At 38.5% G+C, this 23354-nt stretch overlaps 1 protein-coding gene across 1 annotated transcript in view; it reads left to right on the forward strand.

Moving 5' to 3' along the window:
• The first annotated feature begins 4273 nt into the window (after window positions 1–4273).
• LOC136060353 (cytosolic phospholipase A2 epsilon-like) overlaps window positions 4274–23354 on the forward strand; it is a 40331-nt gene continuing 21250 nt past the window's right edge. The window contains exons 1-5 of the mRNA XM_065754792.1: window positions 4274–4371; window positions 9483–9611; window positions 10303–10408; window positions 10767–10847; window positions 17036–17111. Of these exons, the coding sequence (XP_065610864.1) occupies window positions 4274–4371; window positions 9483–9611; window positions 10303–10408; window positions 10767–10847; window positions 17036–17111 (490 nt within the window). The remainder of the gene's footprint in view (window positions 4372–9482; window positions 9612–10302; window positions 10409–10766; window positions 10848–17035; window positions 17112–23354) is intronic.

The following is a 23354-nucleotide window of genomic DNA, read 5'->3' on the forward strand; positions in this document are numbered from 1 at the left end:
GGGAGCTGGACTCAGTATTTCTGTAATGACATATCAGCCAAGGACAAAAGAGCTCTGTGTTACTCCCTACTCTAAAACACAAGGGAGGAGGAGTGTCAGTGGGTGGGAAGAGTGTCATAAAGTGCTGCCTTGTTACTTTAAGGGACCTCCCTGGATGTAGTCACTCTTTTATTTCTGTACTGATGAAAAGTTGTAGCATCAGCATTGTGGTTTGTCCAAGTAAATCCTCAGAAGATATTTTTGTGGGTTTTGGATATGTTCAAGCTCTCAGCTTTTTGATTTGCACTTATTCCTCCTGAATGAAACTCTCAGTTAGTCCTGTAGTCAGCACAGACTCTGTCACCAAGAGCTTTATTGCCTTTCAGCCCTCAGAAATTTTTCTTCATAGCACAACAGATGCATTGAGCCAACAACATGCATAGAAGACTTTGAGCTCTTTAAACTAGGGCCAGTACGGCCCACCTCAAGTCAACAAGCCAACAGGAGGCTTTATGTCTTTCACACGTGAAACCAAAACAGGAGGCTCAGCAGGGAGCAGTAGTTGGCTGCAGTAGATATGACTGGAAGGCTTTAGGAGAGGTGAGAAAAGACTGAAGCTCTCAAGGTTAAAGCTGAGCCTGGAGAAATAGTCAGGTTGCTTGGATCCTTCTGTTTGTATCCTTGTTTGCAAGTACATAATGATAAGTCTCTAGCAAAATTCTGAGGACAGTTTTCTAGGGCATGGGTTTGCCACTTGCTGAATGGGCATATCAGTTTGCATCTATTTGAACAATTGATCTTATAGCACTTTATAGAACTCTCAAATTATTTGGCTCCAGCTATATCCTACTATGTTGTGGAAGAACAGAGTGAAGCAGCGATCACAGTTTTGTATCTGTACTAGGTCATTCACCTTATTTCTTCCCACAAACTAATAAAAGCTGAAAGTACCATCAGATCATCTTGTTTTACTTATATATATTATATAATCAGAATCCACTTGTCCTTATTTGCCACTAGAGACATATGATGAGTTATCTTCTATAAGCTGGTGAATTACTGTTTTCCAAACTACGGACTTTCCTTTCGTAAGGGGGAGTAAATTGTAGCATACATTTGTAATTACTTTACTCATAAATTAATACTTCTGTGAATTAGAGTTAGCTGTGTTTAATCAGGTCAGTTTATCAAGCAGGACACATTGGTTTGTCTAATTGTCCTGTCCTCAGTATTACTCAGTGCTCTATCAATCTTTATTCTACTCCAAATCTGGTCAGGATGTCATGCTTACTTACGAAAATGCTGAAGAGAGTTTGAGACTAGTAAACTCATTAAAACTCCTCAGGTAAAGAAAGTAAAAATATATTTTTTCAGCAGTATTTTTCATTGAGAACTAATTCTGAAATGGGCTAACAAATCATTAACCTTAGTATTACATACTTTCTTCTGTTTTTGTGTAACAGTGTCTTGAAAGCTTTTAGCAAAAATATATAGAGTTGCCATACAGAACAAAATCAGTTTCTTCTTATAAAACAAAACTGTTCTTTCACATTTAATTGCTCCCAGAATGTAGTTCAGGGTTTACCAAAGTTGCTCATCACCTCATAGAGAAACTCTGGCTAATGTTAATCACAGAAAGATTTATTTCCATGCAGTTGCATTGCATCACCAGTTTACTAAGCATTCACCTTCCTGGTGCTGCTCCTTGTGGAGCACCCTGTAATTGTTTTGACATCCTTCACAATCTTATTGCACACTTGTCACTGAAGGAGAGTTCCACTACCCTGGTTTGTAAGATCAGTGCACTTATAAGAACTGTTCTCTTTGCTTTTGGCAGTACACTGATAACACCTAAATACCTAAAATAAGGAAATCAGGGAAGAGTTTATGTTCATTTTTTAAATATGAGAATTTCATGAAGCTTTAAATAAATATATTTATAAAAGCAAAACTATATGCACAACTAGTTCTGCCTCTATTAAGACCAGCACCCAGCACCTTCTCTGTCCTTTTATGTACCAGCTCTGAACTTAAGCTGTTTACCCAACTCTACAGCTAGACATTTAGCTTTTACACAAACCAGGTACATCCTTACTCTGCCTTCATGGAAAGAGTTTGGGATGTTACTTTTACTCCAGTTCTCCCCATGTGTCTTCCTTTACACACATGCACACACACAGACACACATATGGAATTTGGATGGGTGGAACCTTCTCCTGTCCATACAGTTAACAGTACTTGTTAATGACTGTCCTAAGACTAACTCATTATGCATCTTCAATCTTTTTTTGGGAAAAACACTCTCTTGTGTGGTGAAGTTTCCAGTGTACAACTGCTTTATATGCTAAAACTTGTATTTCATATAAACACGCATACATTAAAATATGTTACATAAAATATACAAAGGGTAAATGGGCAGAATGTATGCAACTTGGAACTAGCTCTTGATTAAAACTAGGCATTGCTATTAACAATTTTGGGGATGATGGTGTATTTATCTTGTACAACTGCCAGCCTGTATTTTGAGGAATACCAAGAGAACCAAGAGTAATAGTATAACAATGATGGATATTAATTTAAACACATGATGTCCAATATTCCACTGACACCAGAGAAACCTGTTTCCTAGCACCCTTCTACATCTCTCTTGTTACTTCTGGAAACTTTCACTACATTGAATTTCTTCCAGGTTTCTGCATTTCTCCAGTATCCCAGGACTCAAAATAGGTGAACACTAGATGGACAGGAATCTTTCTAGACTATACTTTTAGAACAAATTGGTAAGAATTATCTGTTTAATTTATTTGTTAATAGACCTTGTTATGTTTCTTTCCCAACGCAGAACAGATGTATTTTATTAGCATTCCTTTGGCTTCATTATTAGCAATTATTTTGGTATCTGTATGAATTAATGAGCTTAGATTTTTACTAAGATTTTGCTTTTTCCTTATATACATTTCCTTAATGTTTACATATATACATATATTTTTAATGTCAACTTTGCAAATTATGTTTTTTGATACTCTGTAACTTATGATTTAATTTCTTGTGCTCCTGTGTGCTATGCATAGCTTTGTCACATCCAACTGCTTCTTTCTTATCACTTCTGAAAGAGGTTAGGCTTTCAGCCAAAATTGTGAAATTAGGATAGCTCATATCTTGCTACTAAGATTTCCTCAACTGCAACAGGAGCAGTTACTTGTGCCCCTAAGACATTCAATTCACCTGGCCCACCCTTACCCTTCCCTTTGATTCACAGCATGCAGCTGGAATGCTGAGCCTCCAAAGCAATCAATCACACCTATTTTTTGTCAACAGCTTGTCTAACCTTACTGTTCTCCTGCATTTGCAAATATGTAAGGAATACCTTGTTTTCCTTTCCCCTCATGTTTTCCATTGTGATCTGAGTAGCTTTCAGGCATTACACCACGTAGGGTCAAAATATCAAAAGCATGCAAGAGCTGCATGCAATAGCTGTTCAGAGAGACTTCCACATGCTTTAGTGACATGTGGCTCCCCTACATTTATTATAATGGAGATTCAGCAATGCTTGACACCACAAATTTGTCTTTCTTTAATTTGTGTTTTCTTGACCTAAGAGTCACGCTTGTCTTTGATGTCAGTAAGTTTTAGCACAAATTCATTTTGCAATGGCAATTTAAGTTAGCATGTAATAGGATGTACTTACACAGTTACCTATCTCAATCTCCTGGAGCATGTTTCTTTCCTTACGCATTTCTGAAACGCTTCCCTAAGATGTTGTGCAATTGTTTCTTTAAAGTCTTTCCATGTGGAGCTGTTAACATAGTCTAATCTTTGTGATCAGCACTTTTTGTAAGTGGCTACACTAGATTCCTGCACAGGTTTGTATTTTGTTCAGCCAGAACATGTGGAATGACAGCTGGACTCCTTTGCATACCCGCTCTGAATTCTCTCTCATTTGTCTCCATAGCCAACTTTGGAGTCATTTGGAAGACCCTGAGAAATGGCTTTGGTTTGTTAGCAGCTTTGTGGTGTCATGCATGTAGCATCATTGAGAGCACATCACATGGGCAGCTGGCACAAGGCATGGATGACAGATGGCAAAAAATGCAGGTGGAATGTCCATGTAACTCCCACCAGAGCCTGAGCATGTTAAATACTGCTTACATCACCTACCAGATGCCCTGGAAAGGATGGCCCTCCATGCTATTGGTCACAGCATTCTGTATATAGGGCAAGTTACTCTGCCAGGCACTCATCTTCAGATTACACAATGGGTCACAGGGCTTGAAGTCAACATGGGAATGGGAAAATGGCTTCTGTACATGTGAAGGGACACAGGAGAGAGATTCTGCAACAGCCAGGCTATTATCCTACAAGGAAGAGGACTGGGAATATCAATGCTACAAGGTGGGCTATAGTGAGTACATCATCAAACCGCATGCTTCCTCTTCCTCTTCAGCCTGTGGGTGGGACAGGAAATAAACCAGAGCTTAGCATCCTTGCCTCATCTGGGTATGCCTTTCCTAAGGATCTTATTTTACCGTATCTTGTATTTTCTCCCAGGCTGTGCTGCACCTCAGGCTGACAGCCAGAGGAGGGATCTGAGTATTTTATAGCAGAATCTCTTGGCTGTTCCTATCCCTCTTGGTTATTTAGGAGAGATTTCATTCCCTTACACTACTGCATAAGATATAGGCTTTGATCTCAAAGTGCACTCTTATCTTCTTCTGAAACACATAAAATCAGGAAAAATAAATCTTATCATACCAAAGCTTGAGCACTTGCTATGTTGAGAAAAGTTATCTACTGGTGTCTATTAAATACTGTCTACATTGCTCTGGACTGAGAAAGCTGTCATACTGGCTTTTACACTGAGGAAATAAACAGGATCCTCCTGAGCAATGGGGAAAGCTTCAAGAAAATGCCTGAATTAGTGTCAGTCTGTCACTTGCATTGCAGACCCTGATCCAGGCTTGGTTTCTCAAACTAGTATCCTCATGGGAAAACATGTCTCTCTATATACTCAGCAAATGGAAGCTCTGGTGATCAATAGTTTCATGCACAGACTAGGTTCTTGTAAATATACTTTAAATCCTGGAGCTAACTGATATGATCACTGGCAATATAAAGTTGACAATAATATGTATTGTCTTCAATAAAAAGGGGACTCAAAGGTATAACGTACAAATGCTCACTGATTTTATTTGGATCCTCATGCTTTGCTGAGCCACTATTAGGATGCCAAGATACAGTTAACATAACACAGCTGAAAATGGTTAGAAGCCAGTTATTTCTAAATTTCTTTAGCTGCTCCAACGTCTTTTAGTGTTTAAAGGGAGGAACTATGATGACACTGGTAAGACTCATAATCATACATAGCCTATATCTTACAAAAAGAAAAGCTAACTTAAGAATTTTATGTAATAGCTCAGTTAAAAAAATAACATATTGCAACTGTTTACATGCACAGGTCTCCTTTGTGTCAGATATACTAGAGAAGAGATTGTGTTTTCCATAATCAAAAACATATTTTCAACAATGTTGCAAATCTGATTTACTACAGTATTTCTCCAGGATGATAAGTACTTTTCAATCTATTTATGAAATATTTGTGATTTTTGGTTTTATCTGAGTATATGGGAAAGTTAATATGCATAGAAAAACAAATGCCTATACCCCATCTTCATCAAAAGATCATACAGAGCTTTCCTAAAAGCTGGATAATATTCCTAGTGGATGCAAATATTCCTTTTCCCAGTGATCTAAATTAATTGTCCAAGTACTCTTGGACTATTTCTTTTTCTCTCCTGAGGAGATCATATTCAAATTTTGGATAAGTACGTATATACTTCTAGTGACAAATTACTCTTTTTAAATAATGGATATATGGGTCACCAGGAGCAACAGCGTGGATTAGGCAGTTTTGCAGCTCTGTCAGAGCCTGACATGAATGGTATTTGGCACAGCTGTATAGAGGTTTCTGTAATGTCTTGATTTTTGACATGAACTTGAATATTTTTCCCTTTTTTAAGATTGGCCATCACATATTAATAACTTTGTCATGACTGAAGTGGCATAGTGTTAAGAGCCTTGGGAGTTTCCCCATGGAAGTAGAACATGTCTGTTTCTGGTGAAGATAAGCATCAGGATTTATACAGAAGAGTTTTCAGGGTAGCTGGACCCTCCCTTTCTTCTTTGTTCAGAACATTTTTCAGGGAAATCTGAGAGGAGCAGGAGTGGCTAGTGGCATTACTAGGGCATGCTATATGAAAGAACAAATCGGAATGAAATATAAGGGGAAGTGTGTGAGCTACAGAGGGTCTGGAAAGGATGAAGGATGATGAAGGATGTTACGGGAAGAATGACTGAGAAAGGCAAAAGAAAGCTAGAAGATCTATCAGATCTTTTATATGTCCTTTAGCTGTGGTTTCAATAATCTTTGAATAGTTAACTCTGATTCAATTCACATCATTGGGTAGTAAAGCTAAAATTTTCTAGCTCAGTCATTGGTTGTAGTTTTAAATTGGGCTGATAGTCTTAGGCACTATCAGACTATTCAGGAAAAAGGAAAAAAATATTGTTACAGGAAAAAGCCTCAAATGACAGCTACTTTGAGGCAGAGCAACGCTGGCTGCCCTGAAACTCAGCAGGAGCTCACCAGCTGATGGACAGGCCCTGGGAATTCCATGAGTGGCTAGAGCATGATCCTTCTACTCCTCGAGCTGCACTAAGTCAGTCACTTGACTCCTGGAACTCTGTGTGAGTGCTTTACCTTTGGTTGGTTTAAGCAGTACTTCTGTCCTTCTCTTTGTTCCACATTTACCTCAGTACTCAAGTGGTCATGGAGCAGCTGTTGAACTTCCTCAGGTTGCAGTCTGGATTACTACAGAGAAACAAACCTCATGTTCCAATCTTAATATTTCTGGCCATGAGCTGCTGCTGAATTGCTTGTTCTTAACTAACATCACAATTGTCTCTGAGATGAGATGAGGACAGTACCTGGGAGACACTGCAGTCCTCAGATGTCCTGTTAATGGTCACAAGGGCCTTAGGCTGAAAAATGGAAGGCAGTTTGTACTCAAGAAACGTAGTGGTTTTGCAGTAGAAGTACTGCATTTAGCATTCTCTGCTGCAATGAGTATTGCAAAACCTCTTCTTTATTATCAAACCAATTTCTGAGTGGATTTTTCATTTACATGCTAATAGACCTTTTGCCAAAGGGTGTTTTGCAGCTCCACACTGCAACACTCTGAATCACGTGTTAATAACACAACCAGAGCTCCTCAGCATCAGATTCCCTCACATCCGTGGCTTTGAAAATGAATGATTGAAGAGGATTACTCAAATGGGATTCACCTTACCCTACCTTTAGCCATTCAGAAGTTAGGTGCCAAGCACGACTTGAGCGACAAGGCTTCTCCTGTCAAAAGAGAGAGAAGAATCCCATGTAGGTGAGTCATTATCTGGACATGCCTGCTTTATTTTCCATTCAGAGCAAAGGAAACAACAGACAATTGGCTCATATTACAAGTCTATCTTTAGATGACTACATTTAGGCAAGGTAGAACCTATTCTCAATGTGTGTCTTGTGAATAGGACATACTTGCCTCCAAAGGACTTGTGTTTCATAGCAAAAAAGAGTTTGAACTTTGAACTAATTTGAGAAATTTGATACTAGCACCATCTTTGAGTCAAAGGCATGTTTGGCTGCATCTGACATGAGCTTAAAGAACAGGTATTTCATATCAGGAAGGCCTGAGTCAGGAAAGAAGAGTTAGTCAACAAGCAATCCTTAGTCACATTCCTATGGGATACTGCAGGTTTTTCACCTTCTCATTTCCTTTTATCTTAAAAACCAAAGGTGCAATCTGACACACGTAAATGTAAACCAGCTCTCAAGCAAAAGCCTCACCCATTAGCTACCACATATTGCAGAAACATGACCTGAAACTAATGACATATGCTGGGCACAGTTACTGAAAAACCATCACTCACATCCCAGCGCCTCCATCCAGATACTGAAGTTCTGTTGTGCACTTCAATCAGGAATACAGACAGGCTGTAGTAGAACACATACATATATTTTTTAAAGTGTGTTTTTGATTGTACGTTTGTTTTTCTCCAAATTGTCTCTGGCCATCAGTCTTATGGGGAAAAGCAAGGTAGAAATGTATTTATCTACTTATCAGAGGTATGTATATGCTTGTACTGCACAGACCTTGAGCCAGAGAGTGGGAGAAGCTTTTGAGCACTACTTTGGAAAGCTTCAATGGAACAGCTTATGACCATACTTTGTTTATGGCTGTAGTTTATCTGTTTTTGACGAAGTGGTTCCCATTCCATTAAAAAGTTTCAATATGATGTAGGTGAGAAAGGAAGGTCATAGCAAACCTTTCCCCTGAACGATGTGATTTAAAAAATTAAAAATGTATTAAAAATGGTTACTTAATTAAAATACATATACGTATATAAAAATGCAAGGGTAAAATTATACCTAGAAATCAATTTTTGCATCTATGGAATATTGCAGGTCTTAACTTGTTCTCCTTGTAACACCAGCTTTTCATCTGATTCCCTTGTGCATATAGGAAGTGAATGCAACAAGACAGCTGGAAGTGACTGGGTTTGTGTCTAGTTTCTGTAAGCCCAGGTTCTTGTACAACACTTATTACCACTGTCAGGAATGACTATGATTTCATCCGTATGCCAGTGTCTAATAGGAAGCATCATGATTTGTCACTCTATTAATCTCAAATCCTTTCACAACTCTAATTTTAAGCATCTGGGAGGATTTTCAATACAAATGAATGTATGCCTAATGATTCTTGCATAATGGATTAGAAAATTTAATCACTGAGCTTCCTCGAGGTGTACTGAACAGATGTAGATCCTCGCAGCATAAAAGGTTTGTAAAATGAAGAAGTTGAGTCCATTAAACTCCATTAATACTAATAATGCCCAGATGGCTGCTGATTTTAATGCAGTTGCTGATATTTTTTTTTCAAAAGGAAATGACAATTCTGCGCTGAACAAAACAAAAATACAGCAAACTGCTCTCCTAAAACATGAAATTGTTTTCGTTTTTTTGAAATATTTCAATACTTTTCAAGGTGAAATATTTAAATCTCATTTACATTTTCTTAGAAGCATTTTGTTTCAAGCGTGAAATGCAGAAATAAGAAAGGCATTTGAAGTGGAAGCGTGATACATCATGTTTAAGGAATCACAGAAATGTTGCTTATCAAATTTCTCCCTTTTTACTCAGTGGACACTCAAAAAAAAAAAAACAAAAAAAAAACCACACACACACAGAAACACAATATACGGAAATAATGATGCAATAATGCTTTTAAGTTGAAAAACATTCCTTCTGAAAAATTCCTATTATCTTCCTACATAAATATTTTCTGTGGTGATCTTTCCATTCTTGTCCAGTTCATGTCCTGAGGACTGTTTTCCCACATTGTCCTTAAGTGTATATCTTCTCATAATACATTGTTCTTTCTTGTGTCTTCCAGCGCTGTATACCTTTCCAGGTCTGCATTCCACCTCAGCTCCAAACCACAGGATCACAGACTGAGTCTGCTCCTGGTTAGTTCCTCTCTGCCCTATCCCAGAGGGAATGAGGAGTCTCTGTTGAGTAAAGGATTGGAACTGTGTAATAGCAGAGAGATGTGTGAGGAACAAGGAAGAAAAACAGTGCTTAACTCAAATGAGTTGAGAGCACCAGTCACTCTGAACAGGATCTGTCACTAGATCTCCATCCTCTTCATTGTAGGTAGCACAGTAACAGGAATCCACAGCTCTCTGTTTGATGATCATCATTTGTGTAAATCTTTATGAAACAGGTTGCTACGTGAAACATATTGGCAATCGAAAAGTCCCCCAGCATTTTCTATTCCAAAGAGATGCATCTTTCTGCATTTGATGGGCTTTGCTCCTGTCATCTCACTTATGAAAGAGATAGTGCATAGCATTTGTCATAGGCTTTGCACGAAGACAGTAGGTAGATGTGTCTCTTAGGATGTTCCTATCCTTACTTTTAGATTATTTCTGTAAAGTGACCTCTCACAGGCCACAAGGTCATCACCAATCAGATTATTGCTTTTAGTATGTCTGCAAGCTCCCAGGTAGGAATGCTTTGGTCTTAGCAGGGTCTGCTCAGTCACAAGAGCTGCAGATGTATGTTCGCACCTTACAAAAGACTTACTCTGAGGACAAGTAATGTGGGTGGGAAGTTTTCCTGCTTCAGAAATCATGGAGGGGTGGAGCTCTGACTCAACGTAATAAAACACCTGTTCAGCAACTTCTGGCACTCTTCAAGACTGTAAATATGTTTCAGAAGACACTGGCAACTGTGGAGCCTAATATTAGGGTGCCATTTGCAGCACCCATTTTCAATTCAGCAGTGATCTCGATGGCATCAACATCTGCCTTATCTCAGGTAAGTGGAAAACAGAATGAGCGTGGCAGAAGACTCTGAGGGTTTGATTCAGATTTGTTCCCAGAATATAGACAGCTCAAATCCACCCAAATCCATGGGATATAAATCTTCAAGAAAACAAGATCATCTTTCCTTGGATATTTGCAGCTGTGTTGAGATAATAGCTTTACATACAATGCAGAAGTAGCTGCCACTTTCCTGACATGTTCCTCCTTTCCACACCTTGCTGATGCAAACAGTGAGACAGCACAAATTGCCCATTTCACATTGCAATTGGACACTGAGAAGCTGAAATAAGTGGGAAAAACTGATCTTTCTTTACTCTCTTTTTCATCCTTTGTCCTCCTCCTCTCAACAGCATTCCTTCAGCAAATCAAGCCCATTGCAGAATGAAGAAGGAAAATGGGTGATGCAGGACACAGAGCAGAGTGATGCTGAGGTACCAACTTGAACAAAAAAATTACATGTGGAACAAAACCACACATAAGAAGGGCATGGGATTTTTATTCCCTATATTTTGTTATGAGTTTCACAGGTCTAATTAGAAAAAGAAACATTTCATAGAAGAAAATTTCCTTTATGTGAAACATTTGTTGTCTCTTGTTGGTTTTCTTTTTTTTTTTTCTCATTCTAATCCTTTATCCATTTACACAAAGTTTTTAAAGTTTTTATTCCTTAGAGAAATTTCTTAGGGGAATTGTACTTAATGTGCTGCTAAAATGGGACTGAGTTTGATCTTCTTTTAATAGTGTTCATCTCTAATTTAATGGAGTATTAGATCTGAATGAATGGAGAATGATACCTGTGTCAGAAAGTCAGAATATAGCTGTTGGTGACCTTAGAGTTTGTGCTCACTTTGTTCACTGTACAAGTCACTGCAACAAAAGGAGAACATCTCTGGTGATCTTAGAAAGGCCAGTGACAAGAGTTATGTTTGCACTGACCATGTACTAGTTGTATCAGTGATGATTTTCCCCTCTGCGTTTGATTAGCTTGCAGCTGTGTCAAGTTGTTTCAAAGTGAAACAGGATAGTTCCACACAAAATGCTAGCTTGTATTTGATGGTATCATCAAAGAAGTGTGATTCAATGCCTGTAGTTCATAGGAAACCTGTATGTTTAACTCTTGTTTGTGCAATCAGAACTCCAGATCAGTAGAAAACTATCAACATTACTTTTCCTTTTTTTTTTCTGGCATATCACAAAAATATTTATGCTTCTCTTGCTAGTAACATTTTGGCATTTCCTGTAGTTGGAAATTAGAATATAAAAATGGTGTCTAACATAAATGACAAAGATAATCAAAACAGAGTTGTTGAGAATTTGCTATGCATGTGTATACATTAAAGCTCAGAAAAGGAATGCTCTAAAGCAGGAAAAGGATCTATTGAGCTGTGCAATGGCCCAATATTGGTAGCATTTCTTTAATGAGTTTCTGTATTTATACTAATATTATATTTTGGTTTGAAAGACCCATGGCTTAAGGCATCCAACCCTACTTTACCACTAAGTAGCTATACATGTGTACAAAGATTGTTAGAATCGAGCACATTTTTTAATCTATGTAAAGGAATATTAAAAAGAATCATATGGCCACAATCTCCTGAATATAGAGGATATGGGATCCTTTCCACTACTTTAAATTATAGTCCTCATCATAGTTTCTTCTTATCAAATGAATCAAAAGTTCTCTTTTGCACCCCACAAGTGTTTAACAAGTCACTCTGTATTTTGGCTTCTGGCTCTTGAACATGTCTTCTTTCCTCTGCAATAAAGCTTGGCAGAAAACTAGCATTAAAGGTGCAGGCTTGTGTGAGCTGGCCAATTTCTGCTTCTTACTTGCATTGTGTTTCCTAGGCAGCTGTCAGTTATTCCCATGATTTTTGTAACCCATAGTTTGCCATCTAACAGGAGAGGATGACCATTAAGTAGAAAGCTGTTACAAAGGACAATATACTTCTCTTAATGTTAATGTGCAAATATTTTGCCCAGTTATTTTGAGAGGACTCAGTGTAACTGTGTGATAATATATACTGGTCTGGGTTTCAAAAATCACGCTCATGTGCTGCTGCGTGGAGGTTTGCTTTGTCACTTACCTAAAGTGCAAAGCCAAAAATCCCCATAGCTAAATTATTTGGAAATAGTATTAACTTTGTAAACCTGCCCTTTCAGCTTTTAAAATGGATGAGAACAACTAGAAAACAACTCTTCAGCTGTTTTTGGGCGTCCTGAGTTGTCAGTTTGCCTTCTAGCACCTTAGTCATGAACACAGGAAAGATGAAACACGCTGAAGACGACCACAGATAACTATGAGTAAGCTAGTCCATAATAACAGCTAATCTAGGAAATTTATCACTATTACCTGTTAGTGATTTGGGTTTTTTTTTTCATACATCTAGAGCATAATTTGTTACCTCAAAAAAAAAAAAAAAAGCCAAAATTAAATGACAAATTAAAAAACCTAGTTGCTGGCTTACAATCTGTAAAGGCACTGAAAATTTAAAGTTTAATGCAGGCAAACATGATCTCAGCTCAAGTACTAACAGTGAGCAGGGAGCATAACCAAGTTATTTTGGTAGACATGAAGTCACAAATCTGAGAAGAATTAGGAAAATTTTCCTCACTTTTTGATTTACGTGATACTCATAAAGTGGTGCATATCCCTTAATGGTTTGCTAAAAAATTAGAAGAATAACATGACTTTATTACCAAGACCCCCATTACCCTTCCATTTGAAAACAAACCTTACCCTTTCCAGGGGTAGCAATAAGTCTTTAAAGAAGGCTGCTCCACCTGCCCATCACCCTCTCTTCGCAGGGATGAGTTCAAAGGTTCATTGCACACAGATTTATCTTTATTAGAAAAGGCTGCAAGAGGATTTGGCCATCTGTGTGCTGTGGATACTCAGATTTTGGTAACACTTTCTTCAGCCTAGATATCAGGAATATTCTTGGCTTAATATGGAATGTACTGTAGATATCTGTTTCTAATAATTAGTCACCAATGGATAGTTGATTATGTTATGATCTACCTGAATTAATCTTTCTTTTTTTTTTAATTTAACACAAATGATCCTCAGCAGCAGTAATGTTCTTACCATTTAATTTGTTGGCATTGCCATTGCATTATAGGTTCATAGGTTCATAAGGTTGGAAAGGACCTACAAGATCATCTAGTCCAACCATCCTCCTATCACTATCCCTACTCAACTACTAAATCAAATCCCTTAGCACCTCATCTAAACGCTTCTTGAACAGCGCTAGGGATGGTGCCTCAACCACCTCCCTAGGCAGGCCATTCCAGTGCCTGACCACTCTTTCAGAAAAAAAATGTTTCCTCAGGTCTAATCTAAATCTTCCCCGGTGCAACTTGTGGCCATTCCCTCTCATCCTGTCATTATTTATCAGGGAGAAGAGGCCCACCCCCTCCTCACCACAACCTCCCTTCAGGAAGTGGTAGAGTGCAATAAGGTCTCCTCTGAGCCTCCTCTTCTCCAGACTAAACAATCCCAGCTCCCTCAGCCGCTCCTCATAAGACTTGTGCTCCAGACCCCTCACCAGTTTTGTTGCCCTTCTCTGAACACGCTCCAGGGCCTCAATGTCCTTCTTGTAGTGAGGGGCCCAAAACTGAACACAGTACTCGAGGTGCGGCCGTACCAGAGCTGAGTACAGGGGGATGATCACCTCCCTGCTCCTGCTGGCTACACTATTTCTAATACAGGCCAGGATGCTGTTGGCCTTCTTGGCCACCTGGGCACACTGCCGGCTCATGTTAATATAATGAAATGATGACTGGAGGGAAAAAAAGGATTATTTGCGTTATTTCTATTGAAGTATCAGGCTCCTTCAGTTATAAGATGTTTTGCTCTTGGAATCTTCTGGAGCAGCCCTTCTGTATGGAATCTGGCCAACAGGAAAGTATTATGTGGAGTAATTTTTCATTAACTTTCATCTCTAAGGAAGATAAGTCTCCCTTTCGTTTGTCTCAGATTTACTTAGTAATTAATATCTTAATAGTTAGCAGTTCTCTTCAGAGATACTGATGTCTCAAATTACGATGATGACAAAGATCACTGAACATTGCTCCTCCTTTAATTCCCTGAGGAGAGGAGTGAAAATGTATTTTAGAACTGTTGTTTTATTGAGTTTTGATTTTCCATGTAGGATTTTGATTTGAGAGATATGGATACCTAAGAGTTACATGAAGAGAAAGCAAGAGGTGTTCAGAGTACAGACTGGATTTGAGAGCTGTGAAAATCTTTTTCTGATTGATAGAAATGTTGAATATGAAGATTAATGCTTCCATTATTCCTTGAAATTTAAAGTAATCATTGTTCTTTGGGCCAGCCTAGTACATTAAGGGATTTTACTTACCCAATGAATAGACTCCAGGAGCAAGGCTTAGACTAAGGAGAGCTCAGTCATTGTCTTATCCTCCATATGACTTGTCTGATATGTCTACCACCAGCATACTTGATTGCTTTTCCTGGGTTCACGTCACTAGCTCTTTCATCTTGTAAATTCCTTGGATCTCTTTTTTCAATCTGCTTCTTTAGGTTTTTGTTCCATTTATTGTATATTAGTTATGCTCCGGCTGACAAAAACTGTGACTTGCTATCTCATAGGACAGCGATTTCTCAGCCTATACAATACAGCAGAATTTCCTGTGACAAGGACCACGTGTCTCCTGGTACACTGTATTTCCCAGAACAGCTCATTGGCTTTTCTCCTCTGCAGCACCAATTCAGTGCTCTCCTCCCAGGGAACAGTTCTCACTGTGATGCCATATGAAATGAGATGTTTGAACACTTGCATAATCTTTGACACTATCTGATCTACGTAGTATCTCACTGTTCTTCAAGGAATTACTATTTATGTTTTATTGTTTTGTTTTCTTCTTAATATAATCCTCCCGTGTGCTAGCTCTCTTATCAGTCTATCTTCATTTGCATTTGTAATATGAGGTAACTGCAAGGCATTCTTCGTGTATCATCTATTCTGCACCGCTGCAACGATGTACACGATGGCCTTCAGGAATGAGCAAATGACTGTTGCTTCATGTAGATGTGCCCTTGCACAGCTCACTAGCTTCTGCTGTTCTACTCTTGACAAATCATAGTAGTGCATATGCATCTCTGACAGCATTTGGAAACATGGGCTCTGAAGTACTGTTTGAAGTACTGGTGCCTCAAGTTTTCACTAAGGAAAGTATTCCTTTTCACTCGTACTCTTATTATTCCTGAAATATGTTTGCTATTGTTTTTAGGATTTTTTGTTTGTTTGTTTTAATTTCAAGACTGTTTTTGAGAAGGATATGGACCAGACAAACCCAATTACTCAGTGTGTTTCTTTAAAAAAGAATTAGGTAAGAGGACATGGGATTTTCATGCTGATGAAAAAGGAATGGCCTACTATAGTGGTGAAAGAAGCCATGTGGAGCTGTCATGACACAAATTCCAATAATACTGAGATATTACCTCCCTGGTTTAAAACAAACAGCCCTATAAAATATTCTGTGCCCTATATATGAAAAGTTACTAATGTTCTGTTTAATTTTAGTGTACACACTTCCAGAAGTTAAGCAAGCACATATGTATCTTCTGCTTCTTGTAGCCTGTTGCAGAAAATGTATTTTTTCAGAGCTTCATGGTCTCTTGTTTGCTGATTCTGTACCTCAGCAAAAAGTATTAAAATTTTAACAATTTACTGAAAACCTTCTGGAATCAGGATTCCTGGTTATAAGCTTGAAATCATGATCAAAGCCTGATGATTATGTTAGGCATTGGTTAGCTTTTATATAAGATGTCATCAAATTATCAAGATTGGTTTTTCAAAATAATCATTTTTGCCATTTCATAGGATTACTTGCTTGACAATTGCTGCATTTTTTTTTTTTGTAAGGGTTTTGGTTGTTTTTTTTTTGTTGTTGTTGTTGTTGTTTGTTTTTTAATGATCATCATGTCCTTTATAGAGATGGAAATAATTTGGGAGATTAAGCTGAACTCACAGTCCAATGCTTTACATACTTCAGCTGGTATACTGTCTTTTCTCACTGATTTCTCTTGCACCTTCTGAGCAGTCTTTGGCTTCAATCACAGTAGCAGCAGTCAATGAACTTTCTCTCTGTGAAATACACTTGGAACTTTCTCCCTGTTTTAATCAAGGTCTATCAGCAAAAATATAACAATTATTTCATCATCTTCTACCAGCACTCCTCCATTTTCACTTCAGATAATCTTTTCAGACTTCTGATTGGTAGCTTTTGCAACAGCTTCTTGCTCTTACACCCTGTTCTTACTTTTTTTTTTTTTAAGTGACTTTACTAAGAATTACTCATGTTTGCCTTCCCCAGTGATCTAAACTCTTCCTTGTACTCTTTCTGTGGGTAATTTACACTCTATCTCCACTTCCCTATCCATCATTTTCTTCTATGCTTTCTGTATAGGTGACTGCAGACCAGAGGCTGATGAGGAAGGTATATATTGTTATCTACTGTATTGTTGCTGTTATGCCAGTTAGAAGCTAAGAGAAGGCTTGCTGAAGAGTCTGGATTCCTTCAATGTTTGTTTGTCATTACAATACACATATTCTCGATTTAAAAGCACATCTCCTTTGCTAACTTTTTTCAGCAGGAAGAAACATCACCTTACTCCCTGCTCACTGTAAAAGTCATAAAGATGACAAACGCTCACCAAGCAGACTACTGTAAGTACCAGATTTTTCTTACTGACATTGCAGAGTTCTAAAGTTTCTGGATTCCCACTGGTAATGGCTACTATACAAATGCAAAACACGGAAGTCATACTAGCTAAGGATACATGACCAAATCCAAATTCTTTTATAGGATATTTTTATCCAATTTTAGAGAGAAGGTGTTTTTTTTGTTTGTTTTATTTTGCTTGTTTTTAATAAATAAATAAATTCAGCAATAGGTCAATTATGACACTTGGGTATGAGTAAAGCTAACACATAGGTTGCTCCAAAAGTAATGCTTCCTATTTATTTCCTTGGAAACTGCGACAGATTTAAAGAACGCAGTAACATTACTTGATAGAGCAGATTCTCAGCTATCATATGCTAATTTTCAACATATTTGCTACTATTGGATGAACACCACCAGCACTGAACAAGAGCCTGCACATTGCATTTGTAAAAATCTGCACAAGCTAGGGTGACAGCTGTGTGTGGCCATTCAGAATGTGGCTCGTCTTCCATGTTGCTGTCACCACTGCTGAAATGCACTACTCACTGTCTCACTGTGTTCATATTCAGTGTTTGGTCACCATCAAGTATCGATGAATGTTAGTGGATGCAATTTTTTTCCACACGGAGGGATTCAATTACACACCTTTGCTTCATACACACTCCCATGACAGACACCATTTTGTAAGTCTGCCCCTCTGCTGTCATCTTTTCACTGCAATGGAGTACTGACAGGAAGGTTCAGCCTCTACTGTTGAACCACCAACAGCTACCTCTGAAGTCATGTGCCAACATAGTAAAATAGGAGGCATTACTTTCAGAGCAGCCCTCATCAATTACTTTTCTGATGTGTTGACTGTTTCAGAGAACTGGAAACTTCTTAACACCTGTTTTAATGCACAGATGTTTGTATCACATATCTATAATGACTGTGTAGAATACAAGGCTGAAATCCTTACTCTGTCACTCTTAACTCCTTGGAGGAATTCCTTACAGCACATATCAGAAGTACTTCATACAACTTCACTGAACATGTCCTGAGCATCGTAACATCAGCCATATTGTTATGGGTGTTTCTGACTCTGGTCATACACTGGAAGTTGTATAGCAGGGGACCATATTATGTAGTATGTATATTGCAGCTTACATGCAGAGTATTCTGAAAAGTTCTGGCACCATTTCCACAGTATTTTTTCTCTGCAGAATTTTCTTCTGCCATTTCTGTGTGTGCCTCATGAATCCATCAAGTTGCTAACAACAGCTTTGTGTATCGCTTCACCATACTTTTATTTCTTATCCTGCTGCACTTTTTTCTTTGTTTCGGGGGGGGATTGTGCTGATGTTCACTAATACCACAGCCCCTCCACTGCCCGGTGTCTCATATAATGTTACCTCGCTCTTCTGCCTTCTTGCTTTTTAATTTTTTATTTTATTTTTTTGCACAATCTGAGGATCCATCAGTATAAAATGTAATAATAATTTAAAATGTACAATTACTGTTTGCACAGAGCAAGGTCTATTCTTTATCTGTGTTACTCCAAATACAGTAGTTTTAGTGCACTTACCAAAGCTATCAGAGGAAATGGCTGCATACTGCATGTCAAGGACTCCCAGATTATCTTAATTCATTTCCTGAATTCATGAACTCAGTGTATGTGATAGTCACGACCTTTGAAAGAAATAAGATGAGGTGCCCATGCTGCACCAGGTGGCTCTGCTCCATGTTACTTTGGCCTGGAGCCCCTAACAGCCTTTGCTTCAGAAAACTCCACTGGACCAGAATCCTCACTACAGAATATGCAGACAGAATCCTGATGCAATTCAGCATCACCTGGTCCTCCTGCCCAGGAAGCAGGTTATCAGACAGACTTTGAGGAAGGTTAAGGACTTGGCAGGGTGCCTTCTTGTTTTCTCTAAGTGCTATTTGACTTCCACTGGATAATTTGGAGATGGCAACAATTTAATCCCAAATATTCCCACTTGTTTTTAACTTCATCTTCAATTGGATAGTATTCTACAAAGACTTATCATCATCTCTGTATATTCCACTCACTTTGGAGTTTTAAGAACACAGACATCATTGTCAATTATCCATCCTAATGGAGATAAGTGTTTGGTTCACATGGTCTGTAATACAGGATCGCAGAGATTAGAAAAAATACCAGAGGATAGCAAAGGTCAATGCTCTTTCACAGCTGTGAAACAGTGCACCTATCTGCATGAACCTTACCGTCATTCCTTTGAATTTCAGTTATAATTTCTTTTAGTATCAACTTTGATCTAGAATGGAAATGGAATGATAAGAAAAATGATTCATCAGGTTATGCAAAGGAATTACATGAAGTTAGATGACAATGTGCTCTCAGAAAATAGTTTTATGTTTTGACCTTATCCTCCATCCTCCCATGGGATTTCAAAGAAAATCTTGGCGAGTGAGATGCAGGCATTTAGGAAATTCCCAATACCTCTAAAACATACATCATTTGAGTAGGGATCAAGATGTGCGGGTTCCATTTTTAACTCTATCTATGGAGTTTAGGCAAATCATCTGACCACTCTGTGCTCCTGCTTACCTACTAAACTTGTGTAAAACATATGTTCTCCTGGATATTTTGTCCATCTTCTCTATTTAGATTATGTGCAGCTTTTGAAAGGTCTGACCCCTTACCATGTGTAGAGGAATCCTAATGTAAGATGCAAGGTAAATCCGGGAAACAGCAAGAAGCATCTCCAGATTCTTCTGTAAATTACTAGCAAAAAAAGGTTGGAGTCAGTAAGTGAAGAAAAGATTTTTCTTCTGTAAGAATTTTCCCAGCTACTGTTGTGGCTTTTAGTCTATTTTTTAAGTAAATTGAAGTACAGTAAGCCATTTGCAATTAGACACTGAAGGCAGAATGATATCAAAAATCCTTTGTTGAGTGAGCAGCAGCAGCCCACCTGTGATTGCAAAGAAGTTGGAGTCTCCCAGGAAAATCTATATGTGGCCATGTAATTTCCATTCCTTATGGTACCATACAAACAGAAGATTTTCAAACACTACTTTGGAAGTGATACCAATATTCTCCTGACTTAATGTTTTATTTTTATCGTTTTAAAGTATTTGAAGCGTTAGAAAACTAAAATAGCTACATATACTATTGTGTGCTGATGAGAATTGGAAAACAACATTGTTTGCCTAGCTTTATCTTAGCAACATGAACTTTTTCCCTGGAAAATTGAATATAAGCAGCTGGTACAGGTACCATTAGGTCTGAGATACAAGTGGAAGGCTGACAAGTTTGTGATTGTCATCTGCCTAACACCAAATCCAGGAATAAGCCATCTTTCCAACCAAGTACTGCAGCTTCTAGGACTTGCTTTTTCTGACAGCATGCCAGCTTCCTATCTTTCTCAGTACACATGGTTATCAGTCTGCTCAAGTTTCTACTCACCTCTGCCTAGATAAAACATGTTCACTTTCCTTGATTTTCTCTCAATTCATTGCAAGTGCAGTCATGCCAGACCATTAGAGTTTTTATAGTTTTCTTTGGCTTGCCAAATCCTTGCTTCAGGGAATGCTACTTCCTACATATTTCCACTGATGTTCCTCACTATTGCACATACCCAACTTAATCTTAGGTGTTTTATAAATGTACATCTTAAGACCTGTGGGAGGGAGTCTTGACTTATCTTGAAATGTGATGCCACACCTTTGCCTGTATGCAGCACATGCTATTGGATCTGGACAACCATTTGTTTTCTATTTACACACAGAGACAAAACTGAAGCAAAAAGAAAACATCCCACTCCTCAATGGGCCATTTAACCCTTTTCATACACCTGGTGTCACTCCACTACTTTTGTGGGCTTCTCCACATTTAGGTAATGCTCAGGTCTTACGTTTGCATCATACTTCGCACAACAGGTTTCTGGCTTGTCTCATCATGCAGATGTTTCTGAAGGGACAGAGATAATTAGTTTTCACTCTGTTCCCAGCTGACCCTTAAGTCAATTCATATAATGGTTTTGATTCAAATGCAGATTTCAGGCACTCCCTGATCTCACTGTGGGCATTAGAGAGATGCTAAGATAAGAAAACTTACATTCATCCTGCTGTCCTGCAGGTGCTGAATGTCATTACTAGGTTCTAATACTTCCATGCAGTTGCACTGGGGAGATGATAGGCAGTTCAGAAAACAATACAGATGACATCTGTGAGACAGTACCGGCTTTGCTTTATCTCCTCAGCCCAAAAGATGGACATAGTCTTGAGTTAAGAGAATGACTTAAGTTTTTCTGTTATTTGTGTGTTTGCTTGCTCCTTCTCAGCTGGAGGTGTGCAGGGCAGGGTGGAAACTTCAGGGAAGGTGAAGGCACATACACCAGAGGCTTTCTAAAATCTCTTCCTGACAGACAGGATAAATATCTGGCCAGGAGAAGGTGGTGTAGAAAACAGTACATTCGCTCCTTTTCTCACTTCTTAACACCCCCTCCTATGACAGCATTTGGCAGAACAATGAGAAGGAGCACAGAAGCTCAAGTTCTCTGTCTTCTAATTTCTTTCCTTAAGCAAATCAGTTAATAAGCAACTGCACAGAGCTGTACCACAGATCTCAACTCACCTACACCACTGTTAGCATTGACTATGTTTATGGTAGTCCCTAACACATACAGCTGGAGCTGCCCCACTCCTGTGGTCAAAACAGTAATCAGTGAGGAGCTGTGCATCATCTGACACACCTGAAGCTTCAGCTTTAAAAGGGAGAAGAGCTGTTGCCCTGTGGGTGAAGGGTTACTTCTTTTAAGCTTCTAGGCAATGCTAATGGTATTATTTAGTATGTGAAAAGGTGAAAATCTCTAGGACCCCACTGGACCTTGCATAACTTTGAAGAAAGAAGTCTCTGTGGTGCACGGTTCTTTGAAATCACACTGATGTGGATGTTGAGTGATACAGTACACCAAGAGCTGAACTTTGCTGCTGAAGAATGTATGTGGGCTAGTTAATGCAGCAAAGGTGAAGAGAGGAGATGGGAAGTCTGACCTAATGTTATTAGCTCCATTGCTCCTGGGTGGCTGCAATGCCGAATTCAAGCTGTGCTCCTTAATGAGAAGTTACTTAATGTGAGTTTCACAGTGACTGACACTTTCTTCTCAGCAATAGCCCCTTCTTTGCTGGGAATGGTCCTACAAATTTGAGAGGCTGTGGTTAGAGAGGTCTTGCAATGTGGCTTTCAGAAACAGGACAAGGTAAAATCTCGGAGGGTTGAAGCATGTGTTTATCAAACATATTTTGAAATTGTACTAATTGGTGTATGTGGAAGCTGGAATAGAAATGGTGTTGTTAAATGTCTCTGGAGCTGGAGGTTTTGCTTCAAATGTGTATTGGAATCTTTCTCAGATGTAGGAGTTCAGAACAATCACGTTGATTCCTTGCCCTTACTTTTATTTTTAAGATCTTTCATTTTTCACCTTTGGATGAAGAGAGACCTTTGAATCTTTTAAAAGAAAATCTCATTGCTTTTTATTTCTCATTGGCTTAGATAGCTGTACAGATTGTAAGGCTCATTCATGTGGGGACCCTGACCATTCTCTGCAAAAGACATCACTGATAAAGCAGTATCTTCTACGAGCCTTCATTATTTTCACAAGCAACCTCCAGAGAGTAATGCTGCATTTACTGATGAACTTAAAGGACAGTGTTCAGTTCAAATCAGCCTTTGGACTGATATTTGGAATTAACTTCATAATACTGTATTGTGCTGGTGAAGGAAAACAACCCTGCAGATCTCATAGGGAGACTGAGAAATAGGAGCAGCTTTCCTCCTCCTTTTAGGTCAAGTGAGGTAAACTGGGATTCAAGGGAAACCTGTCTGTGCAGGTAGAGAGGAATTCATTAAGAGAAAATGATATATTTAACTATATATATATTGGGCATTATGAAGTGCAGTAACAGGATAGATGAGATTTTATAGTTTATGCTCATCATTCTTAAAAGACTGGTTTTTCTTATATACTTTGTTTTTTAGTGCTGTCATTTTTCTTCTGATAGAACAGATTGTAGCATGAGACTGTTAATTTTAGAAACACGCCAAAGGACTATACCCTCACTGTACATCAAACAGTTGTTAGTGGTTCTGAGCATCTGGGTTCCATTCTGAATGTTTGTCCTACTTTTAGCTTGAGAGAAGAAATAAGAAATATAGTCCAGCAATGCACAAAAGCAACTGTATGAGAAGCTGAAAATGGAAGGAGGATATAAATGACACC

Source organism: Cyrtonyx montezumae, unplaced genomic scaffold (genome assembly GCF_038088225.1).
Source record: "Cyrtonyx montezumae isolate F1298 unplaced genomic scaffold, pur_monq_1.0 scaffold_10, whole genome shotgun sequence".
Lineage (NCBI taxonomy): Eukaryota > Metazoa > Chordata > Aves > Galliformes > Odontophoridae > Cyrtonyx > Cyrtonyx montezumae.